The following is a 27,765-nucleotide window of genomic DNA, read 5'->3' as shown; positions in this document are numbered from 1 at the left end:
TAGCATCGTGATTCGTGAAAGAATTGTTCAGATAAAATATATTTCTATTGCTCTGTTTGGGTGTGCTGTGTCGAGTAGTCAAGACATGCGCAGTAGGTTTCAAAGACCAAAAAGTCAACTATAAAGAATTCAAAAAAATGGCGGCAGAAAAAATTGCAAAAATGTACTGCATGAACGTGAACAGATCATAGATGAGACGAAGACATCGTCTGTAAATTCTAGGGTCTAGGTTGTAATGAAAAATGTCCAAACGTAAGTGACATTACAAAGTAAAATCCTTTCATTCGTTCTGATGTTTATATTTCGTTACTATGATAATATTATTTCATTTATTTACTTGGGCAAATGCAATAAGCATTATATATGTACATGAACAAAACAGCTGGTAAAATATCATCAATGATGACCTTTAATCACCCACAGTGTGGCAGAAACCTTATGTGAATCTTTTCAAACACTATAACACTTCAGAATGGAAGAAATGTGCAAAAGAAGGCGATGTTACAGCAATTATGGTAAAATATATGATTGTAAATTGTCTAATGTTTTAAAAGTGACTAGACTTGATTTCAAAAATTTTCTAGGAAAAATATTTTGGATACAGGCGTCGTTTATGGCAAAACCAGGGGGCTGTACATGAGCTGCCCCACTCCAAAAATCATCAATCAAGGGTTGGCCATCTGGCCAGCCCCCCCTCCCCCGCCAGTAATTTTATGCATCATACAAATTATTTTGAACTTAACACTGTTTCATAAGGAGAAATAATGAAAATTTTAGTTTAATTTGTAAATTTAAACTTGTCAACTGTCTCACAGAAGCAGTGACAAAGCCAGCCTATTTTTCACCCCAATATTGGAAATATTTTTGTGTCCAATCACCGGAAACATAACAAATGGGATTAATTTTCAAAAGTAATACATAATATAATTCTGCTGAAAAATCTGTGAAGTAAACGTTTCATGAGGCTTTTCCACTACACACCAGAAGCAAGTCTGTGTACATGCCAAGCTCTACATCTGATGAATAGGCTAAATCAAATTTATTCAATGATCTTTTGGTTCTTGATTTGACCTTACTACCTAATCAAGTATCTGAAATGAGCTTATTTAAACAAATTATTCGTATTCTTACAGGACAAACAGCTGAAATGTACCGTGTATCGCATTGCGGGCTCAATTCCTGCAGGCAACTACATTCAGTTTCCTCGAACATCTACGCAATCACTGGGGCTGGTTGGCCGATATCTCTACATCTTGTTTAAACCAATATCAGGCAAATTTTTTGTCGCACACATTGATGTGGCAACTGAAGATGGTCTTGCAATACGTATCTCGTTTTCAAACCTTTTTAAAGAATTCAAGTCCACATCAACATGGTTGCAATTTCCATTTGTACCTCGACCACCCCCCAATTCTTTGGACGAGGCAATATTGGCGAGCTCTACAAATCATGGTACCTACATATGCTTTTTTGAGCTAAGATCATTTTTTCTACTTTTTAAAGTGCTTATGAAACCAAGTTTCAACACAAAATTTCATATTTGCATTACAAAGACCATTTAAAATGACTTAATGACTTCTTGATTAGAATTTGTTTATTTTTACCTCTTGCTTGAGGTATTGAACTTTGTTTATTATGCAAATAACTTTGGCATCTATGGAGGTATGCATTTGCTCCTTTATTTATTAAACTGTCATATGTGCAAATTAAATGTTTTTGCGATGCGAAAGTTTTGATGGTTTTTGAAATGTTATTATGCAATGTGATGTCATAGTGATGTTTCTGCATAATTAACAAAGTTTAATATCTGTAGAAAGATGTAAAATCATACAAATCAACTTATGGAATTTTTAAGTCATTTTATGTGCTCTGTGAAACACAATAAAAAAACTGCACGGTTAATTGCCATTTATGTAGTACAAAATAAAACATACTCCGAATAAAAAATTTGAAAATAAAAATTCTCAACAAAAAAATTTTCAAATAAAAAATTGTTGTGTTTCCTTCTCAAATGTTGATTTAAACATGAACTTTTTATTCGGAGTATGCTTCATTTTGTACTAACATATAATTGTCGTGTCATAAGCACTTTAATGATCATACAATTAGAATATATATCAGTTGTTGAATGTACAAAGTCTGTTAGCTTGAAAAATGCCGATTCCAGTGAATTAGCCAGTCTTCAGGTTTTGTCATACTGTATAAAACTCAATTTATTAGCATTGTTATTCATTTGTTTTGAAATCTATAGTTTACACAATGTATGAACATCAAAAATTTTACATAGCTCGACACAGCTTGCAGTCTGGCTGGTGCTGGTCCCTTAGAAATTTTTCACAGGATTTCCTAGAAGGAAATTATATTTTGTATCTTGCATGAAAACTTTCTAAAATATAACGTTAATTTATTTGGAATACAGGTGCTCGTTGGACGAAGTCAGGATAGCGTTATCCATTAGATAACAAATTTTTTCAAACGGTTAGAAAACTTCATAAAGGGGGAAAAATATAAGGTTTGAGCTGAGCAATCACTGAAATAGAATATTTCTTCTAAGATTACAAAGTTTCTTTGTCGTAACGAAAATGTAAACACCATTTTTACATGTTTGAAAATTTACTATAGTAGCAAGAGTCTTGCTGAGCGGAAATCGAATTCGTGTAATAAAAATTAATGCCCAACATAAAGTTTTAATTAAAGCCATAGAAATAGACCAAAAGTTGTAAAATTGAATTTATTGTCTTTACTCAAGACATCTTCAGACAGGTAATAATTTATTAATTGGATGTTAAGACAAGATATTATATGTACAAAAAGGTGTTAAATTACTACTAAAGGAGGTGGTGTCATGATCAAATGGATTACATGATAAGGACGTTAGGAGGTAAAATATAGTGAAATTAAAAGAGGTTAAGTGGAATGGAACGTCCTTGCACGTTAAGTGAAGGCTTGTATTTATTGATTAGAAGGCTTTCATGAATGAAGAGTTCATAGAAATCGTTATGATCGTCCAGGTTGGGAGTGTGTTCAATTGCGTTAATGTGAGCAAGAATGCTCGATAACGCAGAGTTGGAAACTTGGTTGCCTGTAAGGGGGGGCATTCCCAAATGCTGAAAATTGACTATTCAATGGATAACGCTATCCAAGCTTCGTGCAACCGGTCCCAGGTACGCACATATAACACTGTAAAGTAAACAATGACGAAGTTCACAGGCTATAATCATTGAATGCGATTGTGAATTATCGTTTTCAATGGTGATCAAAGTCAGGAGCGCAGCTCGAACGTTAATAGAGGTATGTTCATGTAATCAGTTGTGCCGACTGATTTCTTTAGAAAGCTTTTTTCAAAATAAGTCAGTCCGGGACAACTAAATACATGAATACCAATGAACGTTCTACCTACGGCCCTGATCAAAATAAAATTTCACCAACAGTATTTTAGGTTTGAAATTTGCTTCCAGGAAGTAAAATGCTTCATCCACGCTTGTCCTTTTTCTCAGAAAATGTTGGTGATGTATCATTATCGACACGTTATACATTCCTAATGCTGGACCTTCGTCACATCATCTCGTTTTTCCTCAATCAGCAATACGCCTATTTGAAAAATATTCGTTTATGCGCGAACATGCTCGTGAAAGGACTGTACACGAGCGACACGGAATACGAACCTGGGCTCTCAATCAACGAAGCCAGAAGACTTGGGCTAATGACTACTGGCTACGTACCAGTACCACGTGACATGGCATTCCACGTGCCCAAAGGTATGGACTGGCACGAGTTGTATGACGTCATAAAATTTCCCGGGAAGAGCAAACCTATGAAGAAGGGGATCATTCGTAATGACGGAATGGATTTAAAAGTAGTGACCGACGACTACAAGAAACAAGAACAAACGGTAATTCAATAGAATTATGTGAAGCTTATTGTCGGTCTCCCCAAACAACAAGCATTAAGTCCAAGCATAACCATGGAGATTGATGTGATTATTTTCAAATGAGTAGTCGCGAAGGCAGCCCGTTTTTTAGTCCTACAATGCAAATATTTTTATGCTCAATCACTGCGAAGGCAATGAATGGAATTGATTTTCTAAAGAGATGAATAATAATTTTGGTGAGAAATCTGTATTGTAGGAGTAAAAAATCTGGTTAGCTTTGCAACTGAGTGCAAGCATTGAGATTGTTTGATGTCGTCATTCGAGCCACGTGATGTCCCTAAGAGTTGCATTTTGACGTGACTTGGTAATGTGTGTGAGAAATGCGATCATTTTGGGTGTTTTTTTTGTCAGCAACAGGATGCATTGTCTTCAAGGCTTGCATTGGTGGAAAAGCTGGCCTCTAATCAATCTTCTACAAAGGTATGAAATATGTGAAGCAAACTTTATCAATATTTTAGAAACTTTTATGAAGCCATAAGGCTCGTTCACACGATCGATTTGTCGGATCCGATTGTTTCGGTTCCGACTTTTGGTTGCTTGTTCAGATGGTCCGATAATTTTGTTGATAATTATATTCGTTTGGATAGTTAAAGTTGTGTGTACAGCTTGTGCTATATCCAGTACATTTATCGAGATAGTTTTGTTATTTTTGTTCTTGTTTCCAAGACTTTTTCTAATCTATGTAATTTTGCTAGTCGGCTTCCTTTGATCTTGTCGGATGAAAATAGAGCAAGTTCTATTTCTATCCGATTTTTTAAATAGATTGATCTGACTATCGGAAGCTCACTTTAGCTATATGAATTCTCACGATCAGTTTTTGGGATCCGAAAAAATTGGATCTTGTTAACAAGTCTATAGAAGTAGCCATGATCCAATGTTTCAACTACTTTTCGCTATGTATCTAATCGTCTTTTCCAGCGTAGCCAAGTAGTAGCAACGCACGTGCCACCTGTGGGTCTGAACATCCCTGTTGGTCTCCAAGCTCAAGATCACCTTGATACGCAAGTGTACGCTTACAAATCGAGGAAAAATATCGATACTTTATCACCAAGTAATCATCAAAAGAATAAAGAAAATAGAGTTAAGGTGTGATATAGAAGATGTGTTTTATTATTAGCTATTGTCAATTTTATTTTTCTTAGAAACTAACGAGAATGTGCTGTATTTGCAGCTCATATATTTATTATTAGTGCAAAGTTATGATGGAAACTTTGCGGTTTTGTATCGAGTTACCATAGGTATAAAAGATTGTCATACTCATAGGAAGATACGTACCAGAATCTACTCAAATTATATTTTTTACAGAGACATTCGGCAAGGAAGGAGGGAGAGACTCTTATAAGTCGGCGTTCAATAAAGGTGAGATTTTCCATCATTTATTCTACAGTTGCATATCAGGAAGATCTTGGAATAAGGTTGACATCTGGAAGTATTTTCCCGTTTACACGAGTCCGGGTTGATGTGCCAACCTGGGTCAACCCGTCTACTAATAAATACCCGCCTATTAACGTTTACACGATAGCCGGGTCAATTAACCAACCCGTGGCACCCTTCTCAAGAACTGGGTGGACCCGGGTTAGGTAGGTGTTAAAGCGTCAAGTTTAGCTCATTTCTTCATGAAAACCCGGGTTGGCTTGTCTTTGGCTTTATGTTCGAGCTAACCCTGCCTGAGAATTGCTGAATCGGGTTTAAAAATCATTTCTAATCATGGTTTGTGTAAGCATAACCACCTATTGCAGTCTGACCCGGGTTAAATATCAACCCAGACTTAGTGGCTAAGGCAGCCTCATTATTTAGTTCATTTATATAATTTTTCCTCTAAGGAAATGAATAATGATAGTGTTATGAAATAGTCCAGGCTTACCAAAGGACTGAGACTTGCGGTTTAGCTGCGTCTCTGAGTAAACTCACTATTGCAACGTAGTTTATTTTTATCTTTATATTCTTGGGATTTACGACTTGTTGGCATTTTTAGAGTTTGAAACCAGATCCGATTTTGAAATTGAAACATATTGTTGGCTACGGTGGAGCGAATTTCAAGGAATTATTTTGGACAAAGAATGGCGCATGCGTCGTGTATCCATGTCATGCCGTGATTGTTTCCATGGAGATATCTACGGGGCATCAACGATTCTTCATTGGACACACCGACAAGGTCAATTTTGCTTCTTATTATTGGGCAATCATGCAGATGTACTTGGGATCTGCTATTATGTTCGCAATCTGTTCGCTTAAATGAAGTAGTTTAATGTAAAACAACGTATTTGGAGATTTTTGTTTTATATTATTAACTGAAATCATTTGCTAAAAAAGCTAGTAAAATCTCACTGTGCTCAATATAATGTACTCAGTATGTTCGAGGTAGAATGTCAGCGAGTAGTTAGTTCCACTTATCAAGAAGAATCATCCACTCGTTCAACTTCAATGAGCTCTTAGAATGCAGGCGTAAAGATCTGTTAATCCTTAATCTTATCGTACTTGACATTGGATTGGGAATCTGTTTTGGGTGTTTTAGAATACGGAATTACTGCAATCTCTTGTATTCACGTGGATTCCTTCTCATTAGCGCTCATTTCATTGCAGGTTTCTGCCCTTACCTTTAACGGAAACTCTTCGATACTAGCTTCAGGGCAACTTGGACAGTCAACTGTGATTCGTGTGTGGCGATATCAATCCGGTGATTGTATTGCGATCTTTAACTCTCAAGTGAGAGAACTTTATTGCTTAAGGTGAGAAATGCAATTTCGATTTGTTCCCATGTAATTTTTTTTGTCTTGTGGATTCAAACATAAAAGTCTCCTAGGTTTTCATATGCCTGTGCAAACACACTGAACATCTTTTCTTTCTTAAATGATCAAAATCGGTAAAAGGGAGTTCAGCTGAATAAGTTAACTCGTCATTCAAAGCTGAAAATTCAGATTCTTCAGATTTTTACTTTATTTTTAGAACTGCTTGTCTTTAGAGCCGCATGTTTAATGAATCTGTTTTCAAAGCTGGTTTACTGTTCTAAAGAGGCAATGAAGAGTACAGCTGCTCACAATCTATGCATTATCTCACTGGGTTGAAACACCATGGCAAAATCTCCATTTTTGGTGTTTGTTCTAGAGCCCTCTATTCGTAATTACACATAGAGCGCTCTGGTTTGCCCTTATCTCCATTTTTCGTAAATCTACTGTACTCAATTTTACTGGAACATTACTCTCATCTAAATTTTTAAATGCAACAATTCAACTAGTATCAATCTTATTAGGTAAAGAAAGTTCATTACGACCGTTAGCTAAATTAGGAGACATGCAGACATATTTCAGACATGCTTGTTTACGAGTAAAATATTGCTTCACTAAAGTATACCTAATGTTTACCTAAAAACTGTCTTAGCTTAAATGTTCACTTGGACCCAGTTTTTTTCTGCTCACAATTTCCCGCCATTTTTATTTCAACAGTTTCTCAAATAGTGGTGGAGTTTTGTGCGGTTGTGGAAAAGACAATCACGGTAAACAGGTAAAGTCAAAATGTAGGTCTTTCTTTTGAAAAATTCTAATTGAAAAATTGAAAAATGTGTCTATCATGATTTTGTAACTAACATAAGCAGTGATCTAAGATGCTCATAGAAGAACAGGATACGCTTAATGATATTTAACCAAGAATGTTTTTATTTGTAAGTTGTTCTTACAATTTAAAAATTTGATTACGAGCTCGAGATTTCTATGATGTGAAAGTTGATGAAGGCAAAGCCCAATTCAGCTATCAAATAGACATCGAGAGGGAATAATCTAATTGGTTCAGTAGAGTATACCAGTATTCATATAAAGAAAACTGCAGCTGTAGTTTTCCTTTATTTTTTATGCATTTGTTGTTGTTGACATTGTTTGAATTAAAAAGCAAACAACTCTTGTTCACAATGTTATAACTGTGCATGTTTAGTTATTGTAATGGGAATTTTTGTTTATTTAAATATGTTAATGTTGTGTTTAGTGGAAACTCTAGAATTGTTCTCTGATATAAACAACGAAGTTTATCACCTGAAACCTTAGAAAAGACATGGTCGGCGGCCATGTTTGTTTTTGCTACCCGACTTGAGCAACTAGCATTTTAAAAAAATAGATGATGGCGAGTAGAATAGCAATCGAATCAAAACATACACCCTAGAATGCTTTTATGTTTCTACTAACTGTGGATACGATTGTGTATAGATGGTGGTAGTTTGGGATACATCACGTTGTGGAAGGACTGGAGAAATTGCTGTGGTTGCCAAGGCACATACTGACGTTGACATTATGCGAATCAAAATTGTTCCTTTCGATGACACAAGGTGAATGTATTGCTATGAATTTGCATTTTTATGTTGTTTACCTACTGACAAACGTTTGCAACCACCATTTTGCTTATTTAAGAAACAATACTATTAATATATTATTTTAGTTAACACTTGACATTTTTTGCGTATAAAATACGCTACACATCAGAAGCGGGAAACGCCGTTTTTCTTGAGTGGATTGCTGTCTGCTTGGATTAAAAGTGTTACGGGCATTTTTGACTGAGTTGGTTGAAATGTTTCTTGCCGCACTGTTATTACTCTATTTGAAATTTATAAAAGAACTGAAGAGTGTATGTCTGAGTCCAAACTTTTCTTGATTTTGTTGGTTTTTTTTTTGGGAGGGGGATGTTTTTGAAAGAAGATTGGTTCTTTCCAGTTTGTAAGCTTTCTTACTATTGCAAATTGATGTGAATTTTGAAGGATGATATCGTGTGGACTTGATAATATACGAATCTGGAGGGTTCGTCACGGCTCCGTACGTTCATCTGCCCTGGATCTTGGTAGTCATCATTCAATCCAGTTTACCGATATTGCTTTTGGCTACGAACTTGTAAATGGAAACAACAAGAAATATCGAATGATGTAAGACTTTGTATTGTTGGCGTTTAAATATTGTTGCACGGGAGGGGGGGAGGTGGAGACATTACTAAGGCTGTCGGTTGATTTTGAACGGCTAATATTAGTTTCTAATTTTTGAAATGGCGAAACATGAACGTTCACTAAGTTAACAAAAATTTTTGCTTTCCCAACAACCATAAAGGTACTTTTCTTTTCCAAAATCCACGCTCAGTGACCACAACTTTTTACTTTGAACATTTGATTTTTGTAATACACCGCGGTAGTAACTCAATTTACTCAATGTATTCTATGTTGTCAATTGGTAGAACTGACTCCTGTTTAATGTATAGATCAGTGTCAAGTTATTCTCTCTGAGAAATTAGCTAAAGAGAAAATAATTTTTGCTTGTTATTCAATTTGTTTATCAGGAAATCGGTGCAATTTTCGACAATGTCTTCATTGAAATTCAGCCCATTTCCAAATGCTTTTATCGCTCAAACAATTTAGCGTTTTTCCCTTCATTCACAAGTGAACTCTTATCTATGTTATAAACATCAACATGATTGAGAAAGATAACTTCAAAGCTGATTTTTCAAATGTTGTTTCTTAATTTTCAGATATGTTTCTTCGAACCGTGGAATAATTTTTGAAGTCAACTACGAACTGATGGTGATTCATAAGGTGCGACGACTACTTCCGACCGGAAGCCGAGAGGATCTTGTTCACGTGAACCCGGGTGAATTCGGAATTGGTATCAACTGCATCTCTGTCACAGATGCTTTCTGTATGACAGGCTCTGACGATGGCTATCTCAGGCTGTGGCCCTTGGATTTCTCAGGTGTAATATTAGAGGCAGGTATGTGTGTCTGTTACTTTGTAAAAGGTTGGGATATCTTGATATTGAGCAAAACAGCCACCGAGTATGAACAACACAACCTACTCTTTTGAAGTAAACACCTTGAACCCCCTTTCCAATTTTTGAATATTTAAGTATTGACGTAAGCTCAAAAAGGCCTAAATGTGCGATTGCGCAATGGCATACGTTGTAGTTAAGTAATTTCTAAGTGATAAAAAATGCTTATATGTAAGCGTTCGACACCGCATAAAGAAGTTTTTGTCGTTTATAAAGCATATTTCGACTCACTTAAGTCGCGCTTTATGCCAACTAGTCTATATTTAATTTGGCTGTACGAAACTGTTGACGATAAAACGGTGTGTATCGCTAATAGTCCGGAGGATAAGCTCCGAAAATTGGTCAGATTGTTCAAACATGTGAAGAAAGCATGAAACTTACCAGAAATTGCTAATTTGATTTATAGATCAAAATAAAAGTGAGACCCCAGCAGGATCAGCTTGTTTAGGGTACTTTTGAGCCGATTAAAAGTTTGGTCAGCGGCTTAAATCGCGGGCTTAATGAGGCTTTTATAAAACTGTTTTAAATATAAAAATGTTAAATAAAAATGTTGTATTTTATATAAAAACAACAAAACACCATGAAAATTCCGGTAAAAATTAATTAATTGTCGAAAGTTACCCTTTTAAAGGTTATTTCGAAAACTGCATAAATTTTGGGCTCCCTGTGGCAAAAGCCTGGTCGCCTAGTTAATTTGGCATTTCAGACGATATAGTGCTATTTCTCGATAATTTTTGATTATTTTTCGCTTTTAAAATGTCTTTAAACTGGAACCTTTGTGCCTTATGTCAAAAGACACAAAAGAAAAGATTTTATGTCCGGAAAAAGCTTCAAATACTTTACTTGCTGGCTCAAGTTACAAGACAATTGCAGAAAACTTGAAAGAATTCGAGAAACTTGATTCGCTACCTATTAACATTCCACTTTCTTCTCTTGATGATGGCAGAGGTAAGGAATTCTAATCAATTAAAAGTGAAATAAACTCACAGATCAACTATGAGCCATAAATTGTACTTATTTAGCCTTATAATAATACTTTAACAGGCATTGAAAATACTTTAAGAAATCACAGAGCATCATGGCACAAATCGTGCTATAATAAATGCAATACGCTAAAGCTTCAGCGGGCACAAAAGCGCAAAAGTGAAGAGGAATTTTCAACTGAGGATCCAGCAATATTAGGAGCTACTAGTCCAGCTAAAACAAGAAGAAAGACATTTGAATTGTCAAGTAAGAGTAGCAATGCTTTATCATGTTTTTCTGTGATTGCACAGAGGGTGATTTGCATAAAGCAGAAACCATGTCAATTACCAATAATGTTCAATCAGCGGCCGAGACGCTTCAAGATTACAAACTGTTAGCAAAATTAGCACAAGGTGATATGCATGCAAGAGATGCATATTACCATAAATCATGCTTGACATCTCTCTATAACCGTCAGAGAAGCAAATTAAACCAACCACAAGATAGTGCTGTTGATGATAAAAATGAAATAACACCTGAGGCAATAGCCCTTGCAGAATTAAGCCTATATATTAGTGAAAGCCTGGCAGCTGGTGAAGCAGTTTTCAAGATGTCTCAATTGTCAGAGCTCTATTGTTCAAGACTTGAACAATTAGGAGTAGAAGTGAAAGGACGTATCAACTCCACAAGACTGAAAGAACGACTTCTCACTCAAATACCAGAGCTGCATGCATTTAAAGATGGTAAAGATGTGAAGCTGGCAATGCCAAATGATATTGGAACAGCTATGGCTTTTGTACACAATAGGAACCTAGACACCGCTGCATTGTACCTTGCAAAGCTGCTAGTATAGTACGAAAAAATGTTCTTGAAAAGGAACCCTTTGAAGGCACGTTTACACCAGAATGCCAACAACAAGCAGTCCCCGATAGTTTACTTGCCCTGATAAATATGATTTTAGAGGGTCCAAATATAAATAATCAAAAGAAACAAGAGGTGTCAGGAGCCAGTGCCGCTTTAACGATTTCCCAACTGCTAATATTTAATTCAGTAAAGCATGTACGATCAGGTGCTAGCAATGCCATTCGACATGACAAGTCAAGAGACACCATTAACCACTTCCACGGCGCTCGTTGTCCATGCAGAAACAAGAAAAAACATTGGTCGACAAGTTTTATAAGCTAGGTCTTTGCATTTCTTATGACAGACTAATGCAGATATCTGCAGATCTGGGAAACAAGTGTTGCAAACTGTATGAGAAGGAGGGTGTTGTATGTCCTCCAAAATTAAGAAAGAATATCTTTACTACAGGCCAAGTTGACAATATCGATCACAATCCGTCCTCAAGAACCGCTAAAAATTCATTTCATGGAACAGCAATTTCTTACACAACATCCTTCTCTTGACTCACAAGGAGAAGAACGAGAACAAGTGCCACAGGATAACACTCCCACAAAGTCAAAGGTCGTCAACAGTTTACCTGAATTCTATACAACTGTAACTCCTGTCACAGATGAAGGTAAAAGGATCTCTTTGTCCCAAAGTCACTGGCTCTTTTAAACCTAAACAAGACCTGATAAATAAAAGCATCAAGGAAGAGGAGAAATGGCTAAAAAGGGTCGACGAACTTTTACTCAAAGAAAAGCTTGAAGAAAAGGATTACTTATCATGGTCAGCTTACTTTGCATCTGAGCAAAACGTAGTTTTGAGGCCCAATGCAATCACCTCTTTATTGCCACTTTTTGAAGACAATGCTCATACTATGGCTATGATAAAGCATGCAATGAAAACCGTCAAAGAATCTACTAAGTTCTTAAACCCTAATCAAACTCCTGTTATAGCGATGGACCAACCACTCTATGCACTCGCTAAGCAAATACAGTGGAACAACAAAAATGAATTCGGTGAAGATAAGTACATGGTAATGATGGGTGGCCTGCATATTGAGATGGCAATATTAAAGATGATTGGACATTGGTTAACTAACAGTGGGTGGGCAAGGTATGGTGTAGATTTGTTGTTTTTATAATCTCAATCTAATAACTAACATATATTTTACTTTGAAGTGCTCTAATTCATGCTGAGGTTATGACAAGTGGAAGAGCGGATTCTGTTTTGAAAGGATCGCACGTGACGAGATCTCGCTATGTCCACCAAGTAAGTGCCTGTGCAATTTACCTTATGCAGAAAATTGCTTACCAGGAGTACATCGAAAGTTGTGAAGACAAGCCCCAAAAGTTATGAAGCTTGGATAAAAGAACAAAGTGAGCTTTGCCCGCAATTCAAATACTGGGCGACAGTATTAGACCTCGAAATTCTTCTACTGCAGTTTGTTAAGGCTACCAGAGAGGGTAACTTCCAAGTCTACTTACAAGTGCTTGGAAAGGTACTTCCTTGGTTTTTTGCGATGAACTTGTCTAACTACTCTAGATGGTTGCCAGTACATGTGAGATCTCTTACGATTAGAGAAAACGCATCCTACTCTTTTTACAGAGTTTAGTGCACATGGAAAATTTGTGGTTCAGAAGTCCCAACATCGTTTTTCTATGATGTCCCTTGACCAAAACCACGAGCAAGAGAACGAAATGATAAAAGGTGATGGTGGAGCAGTGGGCCTCACTGAGTGCCCAACGGCCCTAAGACGTTGGATGATCGCAGGACCTGAAATTGCAAGACTGGTAAGAGAGTTTGAGTGTTCCTTTGGCGTTCAGTGTTCTACAAAGAACATTACTCACCACGAACAGACACCATCTGTCCAAAAGAACTTTGCAAAAGATGTAAAATCAATGTCTGCTGCATTAAAGGAGTTTGGAAACCCTTTATGGAAAATAGCAAGGATCTGATTGTCGTAGATACGAAAGAAATAGAGCCTGAGTGTGTTATAGAGTCGATTTATACAGCTCGAAAGATCGGAGAAGCACAATACACTAAGTACGTCGAAGAGAGACTTGAAAAGTGTAACACACCAATAACTGACACAATTGAACGCAATAAGCTTCCACTTTTTGGAACATCAGTACCAACGACAACCAACAAGACGAAACTTCAAGTCACAACATTAAAGAATGACTGCAATCTTTTTGCAAGGTTGTACATTGCTTGTCAGTCAAGAGAAGGGAATCTCCAAGAATTTTTTAAGCATGAAAACCAGAGTACTCCTCCTTCATTATCATCAGGGGACAAGATGCGAAGTGGCCAGAAATCAGAATTGATTGATTGTCTCGAAGCTGATGTGCAGACCACCTGTCCAAATGTTGATGTCAAAATCTTGGATGCCGCAGCTATTGTAAACATGCTTAGCCCAGGGAAGTGTAAGACCTTTCAAGAATACTCCAAATCAGTGTTTGTTCCTTATATTGTTCAACAAGCAAATGGTATTAGAAGAATAGATCTTGTTTGGGACCGTTATATACCCGACAGCCTTAAGCAGGGTACTCGTTCATCGCGAGGCGCTGTAGGGGCAAGAAGAAGAGTATGTGACATGGCTGTGATCCCTGCAAACTGGAAATCATTTTTAAGATCAGATGACAACAAACAAGAACTTTTCAAGTACCTCAGTCAGGCAGCAACATCGATTCAACTGCCAAATGTTACAATTGTAAGCACTTTTGAGGAAGACATAATAAGTTCGAAGCCAATCGAAAAGATGAGTTAGCCCTGCAATCACGAGGAGGCCGATACGCGCATTTTCATTCATGCAAACCATGCAGCGAAAGGTGGAATGAGGAAAATTGTCATAAGAACTGTAGACACAGATGTTGTTGTGTTAGCAATAGCAAACGTGCACAAGTTAGATGTAGATGAACTTTGATTGCTTTTGGTGTTGGTAAACACATGAGGTACTTACCAATTCATAACATTACACAAAGCTCGTTGAGTAGGAGCAATGTGAAGCCCTACCCTTCTTTCATGCTGTCACTGGTTGTGATACTGTGTCGTTCTTTGCTGGAAAAGGTAAAAAGACTGCATTTCAAGCCTGGAAGTCTTTTCCTGATGTTACCAGTGTGTTTCAGCTTCTTTCATCTCCAAAAGAATCCATCTCAGAAGAAGAAATGGAAAAATTGAAAGATTTATCATTATTATGTATTCCCGCACATGCCCGCTCTCCAACATCAATGATGCTAGACAAGCTATATTTGCACAAGGTACTAAGACAATCGACCACATTCCACCAACCCAAGCCTCCTTGGTACAGCACATTCGGAGGGCAACATATCAGGCTGGTCATGTTTGGGGTCAGTCGTTAGTTTCAGTTCAACAGTTACCGCTTCCTTCGCAGTGGGGATGGCAAAATAATGGCAGATGGATTCCTACATGGAGCACTCTTCCAGAGGCTTCCAAAGCGTGCAACGAACTGGTGCACTGTGGTTGCAAGAAAGCATGTAGGGGCTTGTGCAAATGTACCAAGTCCATCTTCCATGCACAGCATTGTGCAAATGTGGTGGTAGCTGTTACCAAGATTAATAAGTAAGTAATATTCCCTAAATAATCCCGAAAATGAATCAAAAGAATACACTGCAGTGAAGACGACAGGTGATACAATATCATTATTAAACATTTTCATGCTCTTGTAAAATTTAATAACACCAATAAATCAAGAAATCCCAAATATTCTTCTCATTTTTTTATTGAAAGTATGTGAAATTTACTGGTATAAATGACAATTTATACGAATTATATATCGCTTAATAATACTTACTTCCAAGAGGATATAAATGCGATGAGAACTAAATTGTTTTGTCGATTTTCTTTTTATTTGAAATGGGATCCCTGTGCCTTTACTATTAAAATATATGGCAAAATTTATTGATAATTTTCTCGGAAACAAAAAGGTATTTTGCTGGGGTCTCACCTCTATTTTAATTTCATTGATAAACCAATGCAAAATAGTGAATTTGAGACTTTCTTCATGAATTTGAACAATGCTAGGTCTTATACTCCGGACTATAAAGCATTTTTACTACTACTACTTCATGTTACTGCATTTGTTGACGGTGTGTTACTACTGCTACTTCATATTACTGCATTTGTTGACGGTGTGTTACTACTGCTACTTCATATTACTGCATTTGTTGACGGTGTGTTACTACTGCTACTTCATGTTACTGCATTTGTTGACGGTGTGTTACTACTACTACTTCATATTACTGCATTTGTTGACGGTGTGTTACTACTGCTACTTCATATTACTGCATTTGTTGACGGTGTGTTACTACTGCTACTTCATATTACTGCATTTGTTGACGTTGTGTTACTACTGCTACTTCATGTTACTGCATTTGTTGACGGTGTGTTACTACTGCTACTTCATATTACTGCATTTGTTGACGGTGTGTTACTACTGCTACTTCATACTGCATTTGTTGACGGTGTGTTACTACTGCTACTTCATATTACTGCATTTGTTGACGGTGTGTTACTACTGCTACTTCATATTACTGCATTTGTTGACGGTGTGTTACTACTGCTACTTCATGTTACTGCATTTGTTGATTGTTACTGCTGCTACTTCATGTTACTGCATTTGTTGACGGCGTGTTACTACTGCTACTTCATATTACTGCATTTGTTGACGGTGTGTTACTACTACTACTTCATGTTACTGCATTTGTTGACGGTGTGTTACTACTGCTACTTCATATTACTGCATTTGTTGACGTTGTGTTACTACTGCTACTTCATGTTACTGCATTTGTTGACGGTGTGTTACTACTGCTACTTCATATTACTGCATTTGTTGACGGTGTGTTACTACTGCTACTTCATGTTACTGCATTTGTTGACGGTGTGTTACTGCTGCTACTTCATGTTACTGCATTTGTTGACGGCGTGCTACTACTGCTACTTCATGTTACTGCATTTGTTGACGGCGTGCTACTACTGCTACTTCATATTACTGCATTTGTTGACGGTGTGTCACTACTGCTACTTCATTTTACTGCATTTGTTGACGGTGTGTTACTACTACTACTTCATGTTACTGCATTTGTTGATTTGTTCCTTTCCTTTACAGAACACGATGGTGCTGTCTCGTCTATCGACATCAATCCGAATTGTTTATCTGTTCTTGCCGGTACAGTAACGGTACGTATGTTAACAATATTCTCATTTGTAAGGTTTTTACTATTCCACAGTCCCGTTATCAATTCTTGACTGATGATGAAAAACTATGGTGGCAAGAACATTAGTTATAAAGCAAGAAGTAGTTTATTGTATTTATACAATATATACGTATTTTCTGATAATTCAAATTCTCATTGTGCAATGTGACGTCACTTTCTTTATAAATCGTATAATCATAGACTTCAATATGTCTTGAATGAAAAGTGATGTGAATAAACTGTTTTAGAAAGTCCACTGTCAGCTTGAGAGTTATCTTCAATGAAAACTTAATTTAACTGAACAAAATTTTAGTTCTACTCATTCAACTAAAATACATGGAACGCTACCTGAAGCAAATAATTGAAGCCATATCTTACACCCAGACACGCGAGGTTACACCCAGACACGCGTGTTTCGTGTTTCGAGATTCTCTCGCGGAGTGAAAATTGATTGATTACCACGCGTGTCTAGGTGTAATCTCGCGTGTCTTCGTAAAATTTGGCTTTAAAAAATTATCAAGCTTTTCTATTACATGTAGCTTTCCAAGTATTTTAGTTCAATGGTTCTACTTGTCATTTAGTAGTGAGCCATAAATTATTTTTGACTGTGTATGACATTTTTGTGTTCTTCAATCCTCCTTTAGGGTAGCATTGGAATTCTCGACATCTCCACACGTTCTTACAAAACACTGATGAGATCACATACCAAACAAATACTCGATTGCTCCTTTGATCCATCACGTGGTTCTCTCGTGACCGTGTCCCATGATGAAACTATTCGTGTATGGGACCTAGACACGTTCAATCAATTGTATGATTTTAGAGCAGCCAATGAGAATCCCTGTACTGTGACGTTCCATCCTCATCAATCACTCTTTGTCTGTGGCTTTCGGAATGGGGCAGTTCGCGTTTTTGATATAGGTATACTCGAAGGGATATATTGGTACATATAGCGATAGTTCATCTTAGGTTTATTTGATACAGGTATACTCTAAGTGATGTAATATTAAGGATGGTTCAGTTAAGGGTTATTTGTATATAGGTATATATTGGTACATATTAGGGATAGTTCATCTAAGGGTTGTTTCATCTAGACATGCTCAAAGAGATGTAATGCTATTTATTAGCGGTGGTTCAACTATGGGTTATAAGATATAGGTATACACGAAGGGATGTATTGGTACATGTTAGGGATAGTTCATCTAAGGGTTAGTTGATATGTCTATGAAAAGAAGTTTTTTATTGTCTTGAATAAAAGATCTCCTAAAATTTTAATGGATTTTCTTGTAACACCTTTACAAGCTTACTTCTGAAATTATTAAAGTTTTTGTGACATGTAAGTTCCAAAATTCATATTTTGTCGTTTTGTTCACTACAAACCTGCTTGTGTTTTGTCAAAACTATTTTATTGTTTTAAAAATTCAAATACCATGGTTACTTTTTGTATACATCCATAAGTAAACATGCAAAAAATGATGTTAAACAGAAAATCCATTAAAGTTTTTAGAAATCTTTTATTTAGGACAACAAGAAATTTCGTGTCATATACCCTTTAATCAATAAAATGTAGATGTCTGCATAATCTAATGAAAACCACATCGTTGTTTTAGCAAGTTCTTCAATGCTAGCAGAGCATAAGGAACACAAAGGGATGATTACAGGATTGGCTTTTTCTCCGAACGGTGAACACATGTACAGTGCTGGATCGCAAGGAATTTTAGTGCTATATCAAGGCTCCACAGAGGAGTTCAATGTACAAAGAATTCTTATCAATACAGTGGCACCTGGGGAGCATTTCGCTCCCGATGTGTTGTCCGTCAGTGATGATGGTCAGCGGCTTGCTGTTATTGGTCCATTTGAATACGTGATTACTGTAATGGACTGCCGCACTTTGGACGAGGTTAGTAAAGAATAGGTAGCTACTTCATTACACATTTACTGGACTATGTACTTATATTATACTGTTCTCACGGCATTCACGTTTATTGTAGGTGACGTTCTTATCTAATCTTAAACTGTCTTTAAGTGAAGATTATTTGATCTTCAACATGTCAAGCTGTCATTATTGAATCTCAAACATTCTTTAAATTTTGATTATCAATGGAGATTTCTTAATCTTCAATATGTTTAAGGCTTTAGAGCGAGATTTTCTAATGTTGCACAGTCTTCAAATGGTGGTTATATCATTTTCCGCATGTTCAAGCTGAGGTTATTGACGTTGAACAGTCTTTAAGTAGAGTTTTTATGATTTTCAACACGTGTTAGCTAAGATTATATGGTGTTAAACAGTTTTTAAGTAGGGATTATGTAATGTCCAACATATTTAAGCTGAGGTTATCTTATGTTAAACAGTCTATAGGTACAGATTATCTGTAAGTCTTGAACATGCTAAAGCTGAGATTAATTGATTTTAAACAATGTTTATCTTATCTAGGTTCTACGTATAGATATAACAACAATACATGCAGGAAATGTTTCCACTACTGACGATACTGCCCTCAGATTGTGCTACTCTCCTATGGCGTTAAATCAACTTTTGGTGGTTACTGCTGGTTGTAGGCTGTTGAAATTTGATGCACATAGTGGGCAGTTATTGAGCGAGGTAGATAATAATGATGGAGGGGATGGATTTATGATACCTAGAACGAGTCTGTTGATAGTTACTAATGGATGTAGGCTGTTAAAACTTGATGTAACTTAATGGACATTTATTGAGCGAAGTAAATAATAATAATTAAGAGGGAGGGGCGGGGGGATTTTCTTGCTACATTTAAAGAATTTGTTAGCAGTTGCTGCTCTATGTAGGTTGTTAAAACTTGATGTACTTATTGGACAGTTATTGAGCGAAGTAGATAATTAAGATTGAGAGGCAGGGGGGCGTTGATGCGACATATAGAGAGCTTGTTATGATGAAAATTTCACACCGACAGGAATTATATGAAGTTTTATGTAGAAGTATGTTTTATTGCTTAGGTTTCCAACGTTCATCGATCTAGCTGTTCAGGTCTTGATCCTTTCCAAACTGGGCATTTTCTTGCAACTGCTGGTGATAAACTTATCAAGATATGGGACTATCACATGAAAATGGACTTGAATTTCCAGGTACGATAACTTTCATAATGAAGACATTTACTACGCTCTAAGTTCTTCAACATCTAACAAGGCACGTTGTAAATTTTTTTATAATTTTTATTTATACTTATGTCGGAAACACCACGAATACTTTTCATGACTGACTTTACTATCAATGATACATATATAATGCTAATGTTAGTTAATTAGAAATACTCTTTATTTCTTATGAAAAACTGTCTTATCAATGAATTATTCTGTATAGTTATGCAGAAGGCTTATCTGAAATTCCTAAAGTATACAAAACCTTTCATATCTTACATTACATTTACATTTAGGAAGAGTTGAGATCTAAAAATTACATTTACTTATCCTTTATTAAATAAGAAAGGAAATATGTTTACAGGCTAATGCAAGCACAACTCTACACCAATCAGCGCACGCAAACACAACTCTACACCAATCAGCGCACGCAAACACAACTCTACACCAATCAGCGCACGCAAACACAACTCTACACCAATCAGCGCACGCAAACACAACTCTACACCAATCAGCGCACGCAAGCACAACTCTACACCAATCAGCGCACGCAAACACAACTCTACACCAATCAGCGCACGCAAGCACAACTCTACACCAATCAGCGCACGCAAACACAACTCTACACCAATCAGCGCACGCAAACACAACTCTACACCAATCAGCGCACGCAAGCACAACTCTACACCAATCAGCGCACGCAAACACAACTCTACACCAATAAGCGCACGCAAACACAACTCTACACCAATCAGCGCACGCAAACACAACTCTACACCAATCAGCGCACGCAAGCACAACTCTACACCAATCAGCGCACGCGTTGTATTGTTTTATTTTATGATACATCTTAACCGTTTCTATACAGGTGTTTATTGGCCATTCAAATAATGTCTCCAAAGTTCGTTTTACCCCAGACCTCCAAGCTTTGGTCAGTATTGGAGGCGATATTTATTTGGGATTTTCTTGCAGATGGCCGCGATCCTTTGGAGCCTGGGTACGTAAACACACTTTTTATATTTTTGTTTTTTATTTACTGACATTCGCAACAGAGATTTCACGATATTTATGCACTACCAAAACTGCTGGTATAAACATTTTTATGTAGGATAACATTTTTGACTGATGTTATTCAGTGAGTGTGATTATGGCATAGATCATTGAAGTCGTAGATCACATAGATCATTGAAGTCATAGATCACATAGATCATTGAAGTCATAGATCACATAGATCATTGAAATCATAGATCACATAGATCATTGAAGTCATAGATCACATAGATCATTGAAGTCATAGATCACATAGATCATTGAAGTCATAGATCACATAGATCATTGAAGTCATAGATCACATAGATCATTGAAGTCATAGATCACATAGATCATTGAAGTCATAGATCACATAGATCATTGAAGTCATAGATCACATAGATCATTGATGTCATAGATCACTTTACTTTGAAGATGACTACCGCTAAGGAAGTCAAAACGTCAGTCAACATCAACAACAATAGTTCTTCTCAGAACTCTACTAATCTGGATGATCAACATCCACAAACATGACATGAATATTACCGAAACGCTCCCTTAAAATTTGAAGCCTACGATTCAACTGCTTACTTAAATGGTATAACCAGTTATTTGGCCTTCGGTAATCTCGGGATTTCATCCAATCACCACTCATCTCCAGATTGTGAAAACGTTCATTACGACCATATTACGACCACTGATCTCGAAAAAAGACTGGATCAAGCAAGTCTATATTTGTAGTAAACAAATTTTGAAGCCACCGTCGCCATTACTAAGGGACCGACACATCGAAAGATTTTTAACAAAACTGTGGAAAACATAGCAACACATAGCCAAATTATACTTTAAAATAACGCAGAAGATGAAAACAACCTTTATGGCGATAGTAAAGCGAGTCAGAAAGAATAATCGGCCGTATAAAACAGAACGCATACACGTTTCACTCCGAATCACTCTCAACAAGGCTATTTTTAAGGACTGATCAGTTTATGATAGTAAATTACATTATTTAATCACTTTGTACTTCTGAACTACGATTTCAACAATTCTAGGTATTTCCATGCAGTTGTGGGCTATTTTCCATAGTTTTTCCATACCAAAGTAGACTTACCGATGACAAAAATCGCTGCATTTTGATCATATTTCATCGTATTTTTAGCTTATCTATAAACTGATTTATCTCTTAGTTATTTTCATGTAGTTGTATGTTGAAGATTCTTCATTATTCTCGTATAAATCCACAATACATTTGCTCCTTATTTTCGAAAGTTGGCTCCTTAGTAATGGCGGCACTCCTTATTTTTTGTCTTCAACTTTTGTGCTAGATGCTGGATCTAGTCTTATTTCGAGATCAGTGATTACGACTCGCTATAATTTTTTTTCATTTCTTCGCCATTTTTCTTAGTGGAAGAGAAGAAGGGATTGATTGCAACAAAAATGAATCGGGTGTGTTTTATGCTTTCATATATATAAAATTATATGTTAAATATTTTCATAAACTTTCACAATCTTACATCTAACTGTAACCAACAGTCTTTATGTCACGAAAGCTCGTGATTCCACATAATGCCTTAAGTTTACTGCGTCTTGTAGAACTTTCTATAACGATTTTAAGGTTGCCTGTGAGAAGTTCTCTTTCCAGCTCAGCTTGTACTACTTCCTTGCACTATTCTATCGCGTTCTTGCTGAAAAATTCTTTCCTCTATTTTCACTATTCATCCAGCGAATCCTTAAGGATATAAAGTTGCAACATTTCGAATAAATCTTGCGTTTTCAATTCAGATAAAGCTGCACATGTTTTTGATGGAGCTGTCTCACCAACACAAGATGACATTGGAGAATCTGATCTCAAACCCAGACCTCCAATTATGGCGACCGAATTACCTCTGCAGCCTCTCCCCAGTTCTCCCGGCAAACAGGACGAGATTGTCGTAAACTCTCCATCTAAGAAAGATGTGAAAGTCATCGATAGTTTCAATCCTATTGTGACTAGAAATTTAAAAGTTCTGAACAACACTCTAGAGATATCGAAGTCGGTGGGTCTCGTCTAAAGATGACGAAGTCTTTTTGTTTCATTGAACATATTTTGCTCAGTCTATCGGGAAGTGATTTCTCCGAATGAATATTTGTGTTCGATAAACTGTTTTTATAAGTCCTCTGTACTTTAGGAATAGGATATTTGTTTTTATAAGTCCTCTGTACTTTAGGAATAGGATATTTGTTTTTATAAGTCCTCTGTACTTTAGGAATAGGATATTTGTTTTTATAAGTCCTCTGTACTTTAGGAATAGGATCATTGTTTTTATAAGTCCTCTGTACTTTAGGAATAGGATCATTGTTTTTATAAGTCCTCTGTACTTTAGGAATAGGATATTTGTTTTTATAAGTCCTCTGTACTTTAGGAATAGGATATTTATTTTTATAAGTCCTCTGTACTTTAGGAATAGGATATTTGTTTTTATAAGTCCTCTGTACTTTAGGAATAGGATATTTGTTTTAAAGATCGCGACGTTTCGTTTTCACTCATTCGAAAAAGATTCTGTCCAAACGATTTATACGTGTCATCATTTTTTTTAAAAAAATATGTTGTGTAACTATTGATATGCCTGGCGAAAAATGAAGTTTCAGTGTAACTATAATTTCCCAACAAATAACTTTTATCTAGGCATCGATGAAATATCTGTTGATTATAGCATTTCATCTTTAACTTGAGACATCAGGCTAGTTGTGAATTATATAGGAAGTTTAGAAAGATAAACATTAATTGTAAGATATTTACAGTGTGTTAGATTACAAAATGTGATGATAACAATGTGGTGGAGTTGTGTGCATTAGGTGATAAAGTGGGATCGAGTGAAATTAGATTTAGTGGGGTTGAACTGCCCTGGATGTTAAGCTTGTGGTTAAGGTTAGAGATGAGAAGACTTTCGTGGATGGATTGTTCATATTTGTCAGAAAAGGATGACAAAATTTTGAAGGCGTCAAACAGTATGAAATAGATAGTTACATGGTTGCAGATGTAGATCGTCCAGGTTTGTTGAGTACTGAGAAGGACTGTTGACGTTAAAGCTGATTGACGTTTCGTCAACCTTAGTGGTAGTCATCTTCAGAGACAAGATTGTTGAAACATCAGTCAACATCAACAACAACAACAACAGTCCTTCTCAAGACTTTACTAACCTGGACGATCTACATCTACAAACTTGCAGCTATACTCCCGGGCTCGAATTAGATAATATTGGTGAGAATATATAGAAAGACATAATAAAGTGAAATGTTTAAACACGGTAGTATTGTGAGTAGTACTCTTTAACGAATCGATCGATTTCATCAGGCGTCTTTTAGTTCTGGTATCCTGTCTGTCACCATCTAAATAACATTTTAAAAATTTTCAGATCAAGACCCAGACCCCGATCCGCAATTCGCTTCCCTCAGATACAGGTCACCCATTCCCTGGTGTGCTAAAACATTACAAGAAACGTAAGAGCTCCACTGCGTTGCCTGAAAGAAAATACACGGCATCCAGAAGTCAGGCTGGACTTGCTTTGCTGGCTGTTCTTGATTACAACGGAGATGGCCGGAACAATATGTGTTGGCATCCTGAAACAGGTTAGCGGGCTCAATCTGCATTCTGATTTGTTACTTTAGAAAGTAAGAAACATCACCGGTCACCATCATATTCCTTTAAACTTTGGCGGAAAAGATTTTTTCTACATAAAATGAAATACTCAGGATCTCTTATGTATTTGTTACTTAGTAAAAAGTGGAAGTACGATGCACTTCGTTGAAATACGGATTCAAACAATGGCTTTGCTTAGTAGAAGAGGGGTTGGTTTCACGTCTTCCCCTTTGTTTGAATTTTGAACGGACTGGCTTTAAAATGCGAAATCCCTCTTCCCAAATTAAATTTTGAAAGGATTGGCTTTCAAACGCAAAATCCTGGCGAATACACTAGTTTCAATCAGTGTTCGATTCAGGAATACAGAAAATGCGTTTATGAATAGATGCTCCCCTACTATCGAGTTTAATACGCTTCTGTATTAAACAACAAACCAGAACGTTAATATATTGAGATCAGTTACAATTGTCCCTATTCAGGTTTGTTCGTTTACACCAGTGGCTGCATCGTTATCATCGAAGATCTTCATGATGGAAAACAAAAACATCTCATGCAACATTTTGAAGAGATTTCCACAATAGCTCTTCAACACGATGTTCAGGTTCTTGCCTCGGCATCCGGGTCTTCAAAGACGGTGGCGTCATGCATTTGTATCTGGGATATTGCAACTGGTGATTGTAAAAAGGTAGAGGCAGTGGCGTAGACAGCTCGCAAGCTTGTTCATGCTATGTAATTATTTAGGTGTAGAGGCAGGGGCGTAGGCAGCTCGCAAGCTTGTTCATGCTATGTAATTATTTATGTGTAGAGGCAGTGACGTAGCCAGCCCTCAAGCTTGTTCATGCTATGTAATTATTTAGGTATAGAGGCAGTGGCGTAGCCAGCCCGCAAACTTGTTCATGCTATGTAATTATTTAGTTGTTCACTCGCTGTAAAAAACAATAATGCCAATGATCTGAAATTTTTATATCTCGACCTAAATTACTGGGCTGTCTTCCCTAATGGGTAGATGGATAGTTAAACGTTTTATGGTGTCTATGACACAAATTTTTTACTGCCGTAGATAAAAGATCTTGTAAATCTGTAATTTTTGAATTTTTCTTGATTTATTGAAAACTTTTAATATATGTTAATCTGAGCATGAATATTGTTGCCAGCGAGTGTGCCAGGCGGGAATCCTATTCTCAAGATAAAGATCAGAGCTCAACAGTTTGTTTTCAAAAAAGCCATTAGCGGTTTTATTTTTTTAATGCTCATTAAAGAAACCTTTCGTCTTGACTCAACACATAATCTGAGTTCAGACTAATTGCAGACATTAACGAAATCAGACACATCTTCAGATTTCTTCGGACTATCATAAATTAAACCACTTATGGCTTTCTTTTAAACGATCTGTTGGTCTCTAATCTTTACATTGAGAGATAAATTAGAGCATTATATTTATATTCAGATGCTGACATATCACTCCTATGAGATTGCTGGCCTTCATTTCTCAAGAGACGATCGTTTTCTGATCTCAGTCGGAGATTACAGGGAGTGTTCCGTGGTAATATGGGGTACTAAGGACTACAATGTACTCACATCGTCCTATACTAAAACTCCAATCCATGACATCGCATGGGATCCTTATACTATGAACGAGTTTGTGTCGGTCGGACAAGATGGTCACGTGCTGTTTTGGTTACTGGAAGAATCTCGTGGATCTTTCAACTTGAATGTGAGTACTCATGAGGTAATATAGGGTGGATAGTGTATGTCTTGGTGCGTAAATTGATATATATTTTATCAATTGATGTTTCAATTTATAAAAGTTTGAATGACTATAATTTTTGATATGCGTTTTCTACATTCCAGTTTTAAGATTTAGGATTTTTGTGCTAAATTCCAAGATTCCAGATTTTTGAAAATACTTTTATGATTTCATAATTTGATCTCCAGATTTAGGAGTCCACATTTTTTATTCAGTTTTATGAAGGATGACCCTTCGTTTTTTAGGTTTGCGAAGGGAAAGTTCCCGATGATTTGTTATACACTTCAAAGCAGGTTTTCTTCGTTTTTTATCTAAAAGTTGCTTCGTTATAATTTCTGAGTCGGTGATATTTTGCTGTTTTTTCGTCGACAGAATGACTCCATGGTACATTTTACAAGTGTCCGCTATGCTGGTGATAATGTGCTATATATAGGCAATAATGCTGGTATGTTTGAAACAATAAAAGTTTGGTTTATTGCAAATTTCCAGTCCACTTCATCTTCTATGGACCCAATAGATTTGTTTTCAAGCGTGAAAGATTGATGGCTTATCCTTTGGTTTTGATGTTTTGTTCTTAAGGAGACTATAAAAGACTGTAGCTACCAAAGATTTTCCTTGCTCTTGTAGCTTGACTTAAATGTTAATACAAAGTCACAGGAGGTTTTGTTTCTTTTTGATTGTGTATTGTGTGGCAACTCGCACCAGTCCTTGTCAAAACTCACGCCTAATTCTACTCACATCTCATTAATATTACATGAAGTAAACAATCATGTTTGTAATGATTGAAAATATTTGTTGACTTTACGTGTCTCTTTCTTGAAAATCATTTTTCTTTTTTCTGATTTTTTTTTGATTTTCTAGGAATTATATCCGCTTGGGATACAAGACAAAACAAGTGTTTTATGCACTGGCTTTCTGACGATTCTGAAATCGGTAAGAAAATGTATTTATATTATCTGTTTTCTTTGTCATATTATTCATGGTTTCAACTTAGTTTGTCATGCGGATATAAATTTTATGACATTCATTTTGAATTTATGTTCTACAGTCGTTATTTGCTTTCTTCGTAGATGTAATTGTTTGTCATCGCGGCTCGCTGATTACCGGAAGCTCATCGGGGCATCTTCGTCTTTGGTCTGTTGTAGGCGTTGGAGAGATGAGATTGCCCGGACAGAATGATATGTATATTTCGTTTCAGTTTTTTTTTTCATGATGATTATCACCCAGACACTTAGGGGAAAGTTTTCAACTTAGAATTGCTGAAATAGTTCAATTGTGTTGTGATAACTTTGCGTTAGCGGGGTTAATGAAGGTTTTGATCTCACGAGAAAGCGCGTTCTAGATTTCATTTTTTGCGAAAGCTGATCCCATATTTTATCAGATTGAATCAAAATGGTTTGGTTATCGAAGACGAAATGTCTTTGGACGCCGGAGTGATTTCTGCTTCATTCGACACATCCTTGAAATGGTAA

At 36.5% G+C, this 27,765-nt stretch overlaps 1 protein-coding gene and 1 long non-coding RNA gene across 2 annotated transcripts; one reads left to right on the top strand and one right to left on the bottom strand.

Annotated features, from left to right (window-relative positions):
• The first annotated feature begins 134 nt into the window (after positions 1–134).
• LOC124449043 (WD repeat-containing protein 90-like) lies at positions 135–27,765 on the top strand. The gene is made up of 29 exons (XM_046999986.1): positions 135–252; positions 424–515; positions 1,134–1,452; positions 3,498–3,892; positions 4,283–4,351; positions 4,850–5,017; positions 5,237–5,290; positions 5,907–6,086; positions 6,515–6,660; positions 7,375–7,432; positions 8,125–8,243; positions 8,670–8,831; positions 9,425–9,663; positions 16,697–16,767; positions 17,429–17,705; positions 18,395–18,684; positions 19,219–19,386; positions 19,758–19,886; positions 20,767–20,895; positions 22,129–22,195; positions 22,710–22,963; positions 24,323–24,536; positions 25,026–25,231; positions 25,994–26,275; positions 26,539–26,586; positions 26,666–26,738; positions 27,155–27,226; positions 27,364–27,475; positions 27,675–27,765. Exons 1-29 carry the CDS (start codon positions 243–245, stop codon positions 27,763–27,765), a joined length of 4,494 nt encoding a protein of 1,497 aa, XP_046855942.1. The 5' UTR covers positions 135–242.
• LOC124448290 lies at positions 15,293–15,627 on the bottom strand. The gene is made up of 2 exons (XR_006949004.1): positions 15,536–15,627; positions 15,293–15,464 (listed from the first exon to the last, which is right to left on the bottom strand). It is a non-coding gene; the product is annotated as an uncharacterized LOC124448290 (long non-coding RNA).

This window comes from Xenia sp. Carnegie-2017, unplaced genomic scaffold (genome assembly GCF_021976095.1).
Source record: "Xenia sp. Carnegie-2017 unplaced genomic scaffold, XeniaSp_v1 HiC_scaffold_23, whole genome shotgun sequence".
In the NCBI taxonomy this organism is placed as follows: Eukaryota; Metazoa; Cnidaria; class Anthozoa; order Malacalcyonacea; family Xeniidae; genus Xenia; species Xenia sp. Carnegie-2017.
The sequence above is the reverse complement of the archived record's forward strand: the minus strand, read 5'-3'. Positions and strand labels throughout refer to the sequence as shown.